The 12,743-nt window shown below is 34.4% G+C and overlaps 1 protein-coding gene across 7 annotated transcripts in view; it reads right to left on the minus strand.

The window, feature by feature from the left end:
• The window catches only part of CSMD3 (CUB and Sushi multiple domains 3), a 1,172,992-nt gene that overhangs the window by 629,740 nt on the left and 530,509 nt on the right, over window positions 1–12,743 (minus strand). For all 7 annotated transcript variants that reach the window (XM_070630871.1, XM_070630869.1, XM_070630875.1 and 4 more), the window contains one exon: window positions 2,759–2,883. In XM_070630871.1, the coding sequence (XP_070486972.1) occupies window positions 2,759–2,883 (125 nt within the window). The remainder of the gene's footprint in view (window positions 1–2,758; window positions 2,884–12,743) is intronic.

Raw genomic sequence — 12,743 nt, forward strand, 5'->3', positions numbered from 1 at the left:
CCTTTGAACAATTTACAATCATAATAAATATGGTTCATTCTTTTTATTGAAATGAGTCTTGAAGGAAAAAAGATGGTTTACAGTCTCAATCTTATTTTATGTAGACCTTAAATTCCATGATCTGACTATAACTTCTCTTCTTGCCTGAGATTTTGTTCATGCATTAACATTAATCTCCTTTTCTTGAATCTATCCTCTATTTTCCCATTCTTTCTTGCCATCAAAAAATGCACACATCTAATTTATGTAGAACTGAAGCAGGATATTTGAATACACCAATTTGAACCATAATTTTCACTACATTGTCCCTTATAACTATAATTTGTCTTGAGTGGAGGACACCATAAGAAATCGACCTTGTATCTTTTCCTGTTCTAGTCATTGCCAGGATATCAATGAAAGGAACTCCAATAATACTTATTACTCAGTGTACATCTTATAAAGAACAATGCAAGATGTTTCAGACCTCAAAGCCAGGAAAAAGTTTGCTTTTGTGGCATCTAGTTATATGTGTATTTCATAGAGAATGGTTTCCATGGAAACTGGTCAGGTTTCCCTATTTGTTTGGCAGCTGTTATATTTAAGTCTAGTGTGTAAACCATTTTTTTTTCCTTCTGTGTTATTGCTTCAGTTATTATTATTATTTTTATTGAGGTAACATTGGTTTATAACTATATAAATTTCAGATGTACATCATTACATTTCAACTTCTGTATAGACTACATCATGTTCATCACCAAAATTCTAGTCACCATCCATCAGCATTTACATGTGCCCTTTTACCCTTCCCCACTCCCCAACCTCTCTTCCCCTCTGGTTGTTTACCAACTTGTATGTAAGCTTTTGTTTAGGATGATATAACTATTTTACTTTATTTTCTCATTATCCCCATTTCACTATGTTCTATGTTATTGCACTATATGTCATTTGTAAGCCTTTGAAAATGAGAAAGATAATGAATAAACATCTACCTGTGACAGGAAAGTTTTACAAGGAACCTGAGATGAAGCTAGGTTGTTTCTTCTTACTTTGGGCTGCCAATACCAAGTGAGTGGAATTTACCTTTTGTTTCCATTTTATCATTTATCATTTCCATTTTATCATTCTCTTTAATGCTCTGAAATCTGGCTTCTCTCTCCATTCTATGAATAGTCTTTCTTTTTTCTTTCCTTTGTTTTTCTTTCTTTTTTTTGTGAGGAAGTTTGGCCCTGAGCTATCATTTATTGCCAATCTTTCTTTTTTCGCTTGAGGAAGATTGTCACTGAGCTAACATCGGTGCCAATCTTCCTCTATTTTATGTAGGATGCCACCACAGCATGGCTTGACAAGTGGTGCTAGCTCTGCATCCGGGATCTGAACCCATGAACCCCAGGCTGCCAAAGCAGAGGCCGCAAACTTAACCACCATGCCACTGGGCCAGCCCGTGAACAGTCTTTCTTAAGAATGTTAGTGTTTTCCAGACATTTAAGCTGGGAAAGTGATTGGATCTCTAGGCCTTATATTCCTCTTTTCTGAAATGGAGATAACAATGCCTCCATTGGCTTGTTTTGAAGATTAAATGACAGAGTATATGCAGTGGTTAACACAGTGCCTGGCACATAGTAAGTGCTTAAAAAAAACTTGCTGCGGATGACAACATCATAGTAACTGTGGATAATCTTCCATTCAGTTCCATCTTTCAGTTTCTTTATGTTCATTAATAGCATAAAATTTTTCTAGTCTCATAGTCTCAAATATCACTTTTGACTCTTTCCTGTAATTTTCTCCTTGCATATCTAGCCAGTTGTAAAATTCTTTGTCTTTTTCCCTTTACAGTAACTCTCAAGTTTCTCCCTTCTCTATCCCCCTGATATCAACCTCATTCTATCTGAGAGGAATCTACAGGGTATGGCGACTCAGTGAAAATGTTCCCTGAGGGAGAAGAAGAACTAACAGAATTTTGAGTAACAAGACACTGAAATATGCAAAGATGCCATTATTAAAAACAACAACAAACAAGCAATCAAGAGTGCTAGCAGGCCAGGATGACGTATTCATTTTCAAACACATTTTATTAATAAATATATATATTAATATTTAAAATAAATAAATTAATAAATAAATAAAATATATATATTATATATATTTATATATTATATATAATATATATAATAAATAAAATAAATACATTAATAAATAAATAAAAAAGCTTAATAAAGTTTAGAAAAAAAGAGGCCTCATTTAATTTATATGGAAATAAATAATTTGTAGAAGGTGGTGGGAGTAAATCTTACCTGCAATTACTGGTAAAAGCCAGAGCACTCACTGATTTGTCTTAGTTTAAATTAACTAACTATAGACCCTGTGCTCTACCTCCACTGCCACCAATATCACTACTGTTGGACACATAAGCAATTAAAATGGCAAATCATACAAGTGGAGGTAGAATTATGGTTAAAAAAATATCCATATCATCCATACCAATGCTTATAAAGGGTAATTTGTGATAAAAGAAAAATAGCCAGTGAAGTTTCCATTGCCTTATCTTACATGTTTTTATGCTCCAAACTAATTAGATCAGGAAATTCTTGGGAAACTAACATAGTGGTTCACATATTACAGATTTTCAATAAATGTTGTTAAATATATGAGCTAAATCTTTCCTTAAAGACTGAATTTCGGTTCAAAGATTTAATTGAAATTTATACTCAAAGGAACAAACTTCAAACTATTAAAATGTGATTAAGAGAGTATTTTTATTTTAAAGACTTCTTTTTACCTTTACAGACAGGCCTGTGATCACTCCAAGCGGCAAAGACTTCAGCTATCCGTTGACAGGTGATGCTCTTAGCGCCCTGTAGGACATAATCTTCATCACAAGAAAACTGCACAGTTGATCCAAGGCTAAAATTGAACAAAGGATTAAAAAAGAAGATTAGAAGCATATAACATAAAGATTAGGCTCCACTTCTACTGGAAATATCCAATAGGTCAAAAATGTCCCATAGTGACAAAAAAGTACCTTTCTACTGAGAAAACAAACTATGAAAATACGACTTGTATAAATGTTTAATAAAAGTCATAAACAGATGAATCTACTGTAAGTCAATAACATGCAGACACTAGTAGGAATTGTGGTTGGCTGTCACCAAGTTTAATTATCTTATTACTAGTTGTAAAAGCCAAGGTTAAATAATTGACTAAATTTCCCATTCTAAGGAAGTGGTAAATGTGAAGCAAAAAGTGGACTTTCCAGCTTGAAACCCAGGATTCAAATGGTGTGTATTCACACCACATTACAGCACTTCTCCAGCAGATATTTATATGTGTATTCATTTGGACATATATTTGCGCATCCACCTCTATATGCATGTATATATACACACATACATATTCAGGGATACATAATGGTGCTGATTGTTTTTCAAATAAAATTCATCCACCATTTATTATTTAACCTATTACTATTTGGATTTTGCTTCCCTTTCCACGGAAAGTGAAGTTACTAAAACAATCATGTTTTAAATCCCTAATTGATAAGCATAATGGATGATTTCTGAAATAAAAAAAAAAACCGGCCATGAATTTTCTTTCTTAAAATCCTTAAACAGCAACTCGGCAGCAAAAATAAATAAATAAAGTCCAATTTCCTTAACATGACATAAAAAGCTTTCTAGCAGTAAATCCCCACCAACCTTTCCAGCTCATTTCTAACCCAGTGCCACAAGTGATTAGCATCTCTAGCAGCTTACTGTTTCTGCACAGGCCATGCATTTTTCCATTTGCACTGCTCTCCCTGCCCCCTCTGCCTGGAGGGCATTACCTGCACCCTCTTGCCCAGCCTGTGCCTGGACAGCTCCTCTTGAGCTTCCTGAGCTTGTCACACAGAGGGATTACATGATCACATTTCTGTTGTAAGAAGATATCTCTGGAACAGTGTGGAGGACAGTTTTAAAGGAAGGTTAATTAGAGAAAGGGAGGCCAGTAAGAAATAATTCAAATAGTGTAGGCCAAGGATTGGCAAACTATGTCCTGAAGGCCAAATCTGGTCCACTGCCTGTTTTTGTACAGCTCAGGAGATAAAAATGGTCTTTACACTTTTAAACACTTTTTTAAAAATCACAAAAAGAATATTTTATAAAACGTAAAAACTGCATTAAATTCAGATTTTAACGTCTACAAATAAAGTTTTGTTGGAACATAGCCACACTCTTTCATTTACATTTTATCCATGGCTGTTTTCATACTACAATGTCAGAGTTGAGTAGTTGCAATGGAGATTCGTTGGCCTACAAATGATACAATATTTACTATCTAACTCTGCAGAAAAAGCTGGCCAACCTCTCTGGTCTAGGCTAAAGATGACAAAAGACCTGAACTAAAGGGTGGCATGGCTCTAGGCATTAGAATCTACTCTCCTCTGGAGCCATTATCCTTTTTTCTCTCATTCTTTCTTTTTTAAAAGTGGTTTCATTTTAAATAGAAAACACATCCAGAAAAGTGTACAAAATAAAATGCACAGCTCAGTGAATTATCATGAATTAGACACCCATATAACCAAGAAATAGATTATCCTCTGGGACTTCTTATCGACTCCAAGTTTTACTTAGACTACTCTATAGCCTGAGCATCCTTACAAGTTTACCAAAAGAGCAATTCTCTGTCTTTCCGTACTTCCCTATCCCAGTAAATGGAAACTCCATCCTTCTAGTTGAAGGTCCAAAAACCTTGGAGTTCTTCTCAACTCATCTTTTTCTCTTAGTTTTCATATCCACCCCATCGAGCAAATCCTGTCAGCAACACTTTCAAAATCAAGAACTTCACATTTCTCACCTCTACATTGTCACCACCCTCATCTGAGCCACCATAATTTCTCCTCTATATTACTGCCAATAGTTCTTTTTGCTATGGTGTTGGTTTCCTGTTTCTGTTCTTGACTCCCTGCAATCTATCCTTAAGTAGTGTCCACAACAATCTTTTTAAAACATAGTTCAAATAATGCCATTCCCCAGTGTCAAATCTTCTAACATTTCTCCATTTCACTCAGAGTAAAGGCAATACTCTTATAACGGCCTATGTGATCTGCCCATTCTAATTTTCAGAACTCATTTCCACTTTCTTCCTGAATCTCTGTTCTTTAGAAACATTGGCTTCCTTGCTCTGGCTTGAAAATATTAAGCATACACTTGGCTCAAGGTCTTTACATTTGCTTGTATATCAGTTTGGAAAATACTTCCTCCAGGAGTCCATATCTGTTATTTTCTTCACATGCGACCTTATCATAAGGCCCTCCTTGACTATTCTCTTTAAAACAGCTACTCCAACCCATTATCTTCTTCCACGTTATTTCCTTTACACTATCTGATGCTTGTGTATTTGTCTACTTATTGTGTCTCTCATCCCACTAGAAAAACTCTCATCCCACTAGAATATGTTTTCCAACCTGTCAAACGTATCCTAGTATACAGTAAGTTGTTAAATACTTAAATATATATATTTTGAGAAACACTGAATAAACGTTATCTTTATAAAATATATTTATAATAAAGATAAATATGTATCTTTAATAATGTAGATTTATTATCTAAAATGGCCTAATCAAGATACCACATCTCTATTATTGGTCAAAATTATTCTTGGGTAAGATACTCTCTCAAGGCTATTTTAACTGCTTATAATCCACATGCACTCACCTCCCACCACCTGATACATTTGCTGTGTTCCAGAAACAGTAAGGAAAATAAATGATTACAACACAGCAAATGAAGGAGACGGGGTATGAAATTAAGTTAAGGAAACAATCAGAGACTGGGGGCAGATCATTTACGAATGGTAGGCCATAGTAAGGATATTAACCTTTACCCTGAGAGAATTGGGCAGTTACTGTAGTACTGTGAGCCAAAGGAATGACATTATGTTACTTTATGTTTTAAAGTGATCATACTGGCTGCTGAGTGAAGAATAAACTTTGAGGGGGCAAAGGCAGAAGCAGGGAGATTAATTAACTAGCTGTTGCAGTTATCCTAGCTTTTATGGAGATGATATGATGGTGACTTGTACTAGGGAGATAGTAGTTAGAAACTAATGATGGCAAAACAAAAAAAAATAAGGCCTTAGGTTAGGGCTTGGTCCACAGAAGTCATTTTAATTACTATTTTCTCACTAACAATGAATTAATGATTCTGTCAAGGTCATCATATTTGATCACAGATGAACATAATATTCTAGTTTAACCAGACTCTTGGTGTTAAAGTAACAAACTGCATCTCGTTTAAGCAACAAGTGTTTGAGCTTGTTTCTTTTGATTATGGTAAACCAATTCACTTAGCCTGGAGAGAGGCAATTGGTAATAATAAATACATAAGTGCTTTGCTACAATACTATGCCAACGATGGTCTCTAAAGTTTCTACCCTTCTCCTCACCCAAAGATTAGCAATCCCAATAATTTTTTCTCCAATTAATACACCAAGGGAAGTAGTTTAGAGTTGTGGTTAACAGTTTAAGCTGCAGAATCAGAGAAATCTTCCAAATCCTAAACTTTCTCTTTCCCAACTTTATGGCTTTGAGAAAGTAAAAATCTCTATAAGCCTCAGCTTCCTCATCTGTCATGACCACGTAATGACACATCATTTGCAAAGTACACAGTACTTAAGACATATCTGGCACTCAATTATTTCCCTCAGTCATGGCAATAATTGTGAAATTCATTAATTTCTCCCCCACTATTAAAGGAAAGACTATTTATTTGGCATCTGCAAGCACCTCCACCCAGGATCACAGCTACCCTTTAACATGTTCTAGACCAAAAATATAAAAGAGCAAAACAACATAGAGAGGGCAGAAATCAATGGAATAAGAAGTCTTTTCAGTAGCATCCAGGCTCAATAATATCCAGGAAATGGGTATCTTGAAGAAATGCACTGTGTTTTCATTTTACAAACTGCTTTAATATTTGAATCAAACAAAGAAAATTTACAACGAAGTTTCATTAAAAATATGTATTACTAGGAAAGTATGTAGTTATACTGAATTGACAATAAAGGAAGACCATCTGTACACCCATTGTAATTTCTATGTCACCCTGAAGACATCTGCCCTGCCCAGCTAAACAAAACCTTCCACTTTAGTAGGTTACTCAATCTCATATAACATTCCAAAATAAATGATTGAATACATTTTTAATTTGAAAGTATCAAATCATCAAGCATATGATATGCAGTTGCATAATTGGGGAAACAAGTATTATCTTTTTTAAAACTATGGTTATTACTGCAAAACACATTATAACATCAAAGCTGTCACTAATACAGAGAGGAACTAATACAGATATGGAAGGACAAATGGTGGTGGTTGGGTCAGAGATGAGGATTTAAGAAACAAGGGAGCAAGGAATATCGACAGCATTATACCAAGAGCAAATCTGTATTTAAGTTTTGTTTTCCTTTTTTTGAGGAGGATTAGCCCTGAGCAAACTGCTGCCACTCCTCCTTTTTGCCGAGGAAGAATGGCCCTGAGCTAACATCCATGCCCATCTTCCTCTACTTTATACATGGGATGCCTACCACAGCATGGCTTTTGCCAAGCAGTGCTATGTCCGCACCTGGGATCCGAACTGGTGAACCCTGGACCACCGAGAAGCAAAACGTACGAACTTAACCGCTGCGCCAGCGGGCCGGCCCCTAAGTATTTTTGTCGTTATTTTTTGGGGGGATGATTTAAAGGTCCAGACCATTTCCTGACAGATACAGAAATTCCCCACTAAGGCAGATGTATATTTTTCAAAATTATTACTGTACAAGTAGAAATTATCCAGGCAAGAAGGACGACCTAAAAATTAAAGCATCTGCAAACCATTTCTGAAGTAAAAAAACCCCAAAATACTAAACATGTAGAAAATTACTATCATCAAAATGATCTAAAAAATACAAGTTTAGTATCTTTGAAAATCAAATGATTCTTTAAATGAATTTAAATGAATAATTTCAAAAATGATTAATTGCACATTAGAAATTCTGAGGTTATGGGGCCGCCCGACGGGTGCAGCAGTTAAGTTTGCACATTCTGCTTCAGTGGCCTGGGGTTTGCCAGTTTGGATCCCGGGTGTGGACCTGCACATTGCTTGTGAAACCATGCTGTGGCAGGCATCCCATATATAAAAGAGAGGATGATGGGCACAGATGTTAACTCAGGGCCAGTCTTCCTTGACAAAAAGAGGAGGTTTGGCGACAGATGTTAGCCCAGGCTTAATCTTCCTTGGGGGAAAAAAAAAAGAAATTCTGAGGTTATTTTTATCAAAATGAGATTTGGAATAAGAAATTTTTACAATATGACAGTTTTCTTCCTAAAATTACAGAAGTGATTTGTGATTATTGTAGAAAATTTTGAAAATAAAAATTAGAAAATAAAAGTGAAAATTACTTTAAGCTCTACAAAACACGTTTTTAATCTAACTCCAGAATTCCAGTTCTTTTCCTATTCATATTCATTCTCTCTTCCTTTCTCCCTGTAAAAATGGAGCAAATGTCTCTCTTTATAGAAAGGCTATTTCTCCACCTGGTCTTGGATTCAGTACATCTCTCCTTGTCGTTACCTGTACCATTAATTATTCTCTCTCTTTTTTGAATATTCAACCTGTCATTTTAAGCTGGAAGCAAAAGTGGTGATATTAATCCATTTATTAGGAAATTGTAGAAATTACATGTTCATACAATTTATTCTGCAGGGATGATAAATAACTTTATTTTCAAAATATGTTGTTTTCAGTCTAAATTATATTGATAAGTTTTTTAGATATTTTAAAAGGTTTTAGGGGGCCGGCCTGGTGGTGCAGCAGTTAAGTTTGCATGTTCTGCTTCTTGGCGGCCCAGAGTTCGCCGGTTCGGATCCCGGGTGCAGACATGGCACCACTTGGCAAAAAGCCATGCTGTGGTAGGCGTCCCACGTATAAAGTAGAGGAAGATGGGCACGGATGTAAGCTCAGGGCCACTCTTCCTCAGCAAAAAGAGGAGGATTGGCAGTAGTTAGCTCAGGGCTAATAGTCCTCAAAAAAAAAAAAAAATTCTATGTTGAAAGTGACTTAAATACACCCAATAAAACTGGTATTTTTTTTTTTAAAAAAAGGTTTTAAACTCTACTAAACTTTTCTTTAAAAAATAAAAGAACATCATAGTCTTTTTATATGTATTGCTCATTTTATTGTCCTTATAAAATTAATATCATTCCTTTCCAAAGGTAATATCAGCAGAACCAAGTCTATGCCAAAATACAAGGAAAATCCAATTCAGCATTCACACACCTTCATATTTTAGTCTCCTGATCTACTGCCTTCTTTACACTGTTGGTTATGATCAGTTTGGATATTGTTCCTGAGTATCTTGGCTTGTGCAATTTTAAAAGTCACTCACTATCTCAATCAATATTGAAACCAACTTCTACCCTCTTAATGCCCCCAAACTTGGTCTCTTGTGTATAATTTAAAGCATACCCTCGAAGGTGATGTTGCTACCTGCCCCACCTCTCCAGTACTTCATTTCACTTCAGCTTAAATTCTGTCACCAAGAATAAATCCGTATGGTTTTATTTTATATATTTATATACTTCTATGAAACAATACAATAGGTTGAGAAATGGAGCAATTCCAAATGGGGCAATATCCTGGAAAAAGGAACCATCCCAAAGGAATGGGTTGTTCAGAAAGAAACACAAAAGCACTAGGCAAGCACATTAATGTGGACTTTCCTATGCGAACAGCTCTTAATTAGTTAAACAGCTAACTAAGTTAAAAGCAAAAGCCATTAAAAAGAGTTATAATTGTGTACCTTCAGCAAAAAAAGGACAATGATTATTATCATAAAGCCCTTTTACCTTCCAAAATTAATTGTGGTTAACCCTTCCGATTTCTCAAAAATCCTTGCTATTACACTTGATAAGATTTCAAGATATTAAAATTCAGTAGAATTATGCCAAAAAAATGACAACTAAAGATTTTATTTTTATCTTGATATTTGTTTCTTTTTTCTGGAGAATATGAGATAAATCCTTGCCACTTTGTGCTTCGTTTTTTGGGTTTTTTTACATGTTACATTCAACAATTACCAGATCAAATTTATGTCTTGACTGAGTGTGGCTTTTTTATAGATGTTCAATCCTGGATAAGCACAGTGTTTTTACATTACAAGTGAAGTACCTACCATACAGATCCAAAACTGTGTTATAAAGCAAGAGAAAGGCACATAGTAGGATAATGATATTCTTTGATGGAAAAACAGGAATAAATTAGTAAATAATGCTTTAGAGGGATAGTAGTAAAAAGAGGAAGCAGCAGAATATTCAGAAAAATCACAACATACACACACTTAAGTGAGAAAATAAAATGTATTTAAAAATCAAAACATAAACTTTAGCCTGTGATAGAAATATTTATATGAGATGAGTTAAAATCATCTGAGAATAATAAACTTTTCCAATAGTATTAATTGAAAAGCTATAATACGTTTGGCACCATTTTTGTTGTTATAACCATAGAAAAGAGAGTGGTTGATGGGATTAGGAATTAGAATCGGATTATATAATCCTTGCAACTCAAAATGTAAAATAAAATTAGTGAAAAAACTAAGGTCTGAAAAGTTTTAATGCTATGGTGTTAGGTTGGTAAGTTTCCGAATAATTTTCACAGCATGCTGTTTTGAAGCTCACATGTAGGTTCATCCATAAAATATGCCTCCCATAGGCATAATCACAAAATAAGGCAAGGTTAACATGGCGTTCTTGACATATTAGCTATAACTGCACCCCTTGCTGTTCTACCCCTCCTCCCTGCACTCCTGCACTCATATTAGCTATGAACTAAATAATATAATGAAGATAACCCTATTTGTCTCTAATTTTTCAAAGCTTAGGTTATTATCAAACTTTGATATTTTAATTTGGTAACCAACTAATTGTAAAAAAGCCCCCAAATCACTGTGACCTTGTGTTTAAAAATAGCTGTCATAGAGGAATAAATCAATTGAAGTGGATGTTTAAATAAAGTGAAATTCACCTCAGAGTAAGAAAAAATTCCAGAGACATAGATGAGTTGAACCTCGTGATACACAATGTTATAAATGATCCAAGGCAATCAAGTTGTTTTTTTTAAATCTTGGAATAATTTTTTAGAAGAATATTAAGAATTATTATTTGAATAGGGCATTCTAGTTTACAAAGCACTTTCCTGTACAAAATCTCATTTGATCTACTTTCGTCGCAGTTACCAATGTCAGTTATTCTCTCCCCAAAGAAGTAAAAATATGCAAAAGTACCTACAAAGCACTTTATGGGTAATATTTAAAGTGCAAAGAATAATACACAATGCAATTACTTCATTGTTTGTGAACTGCTCAATGTTTCATAGATTGGAAGGACCACTTTGATTGAACAATGACCACCCAAATTTAATATTTATATATTAAATCCTACAGGGAGATGCTGACAATTGATAATAAATTATTGCATATGTCAGTAATGTAAATTTGGCATATTAAGTTGCAACTACCATATTAAGCCTATAATATAAAATAAACTGAATTTTTTCATATTTAGTCTATCAGCATTATAGCCCACTGAGGAAAATCTGAAATACATTGGATTAGATTATCTCTAGGTACATTCTAGCTGTAACATTTCATGAATCAATCTGATTTTTATTAAAGTAAATCTGCCAAAAGAAATATACCTCAAATACTTCATCATGTTTTTATGTCACTGTGCCTTTTTCAATAAATAGTGTCTAACTTTAAAGTTAGGTGTGTTTACCTTTTAAATCATTCTGATTTAACATAATGACTGCGCTATAAGGCAATTCCTCTAATACATATATTATGCAAAGTACATTATTCTGATTAAAATAACTTTGCAATTAATGTTTCCCCTATTAGTGAGAATACCTTTCCAGCAAAAAAAAAGTAACTAAAACTTAAGAAATAGTGCTTTAGTAAATGTTAGGCAATTCTTAATATCAGCTTTCTGAAGTTCAAACTAGGGGTTAGGGAGTAGAGAGTGGCATGGAAATTATCAGATCACCTCTCAGGTTTTTATCCTAGCTATAAAATTCAGTAAGACTATAAGAATAGATAATGTGATAAAATATAAATAGTTATGTAAAATATTATTCAGTGGTGTATGACAATAAAGAATGTCTTCGTAATTCAGAATTGGGATATGGATTCTCTTAACTTTAAAAGAAAAATAAGCCAAGCATTCTACGACATACAATGAATAGTTCAGATTTTTCACTGCAGCTCTGCTAGTTATTACAACATAACTGACCATGATTGTTAGGGAAGACAGGGTCCTGTATCTACCATCTTTGCACTAGTCCTGCATCATCTCTCCAGGAACTACTAGGTCAAATGGCAACCGTAATGCACAAAACTAGAGAAATACAAATAGAGTGTATCGCTCTCTGTTTCTCTAAATCACAAATCAGAGAAGAGTTCTATATGATGATATCTGTGTAAGCAGAAATGAGTGAGTGAACTGCTATCGTAAAGTTATTAATATTAATTGGATCTGAGAAGTTGAACTTAGAGTGATACAATCACATTATTTTAGATTTTTAAAAGAATTCCAAATTATCTCATGGTCAAATTGGTTCCCAGTACGTCAGACTTAGTGAGTTCTAAGACTATGAACTAGTGAATGGTTAAAAGATGGTTTTGGAGAAGAAAGATGGAAGCTAAGGGGAATCTAAAAGACAACCCCACAGACAGAAGACAGGTATACT

The sequence above is a fragment of the Equus przewalskii genome, chromosome 8, assembly GCF_037783145.1.
Source record: "Equus przewalskii isolate Varuska chromosome 8, EquPr2, whole genome shotgun sequence".
Classification (NCBI taxonomy): domain Eukaryota; kingdom Metazoa; phylum Chordata; class Mammalia; order Perissodactyla; family Equidae; genus Equus; species Equus przewalskii.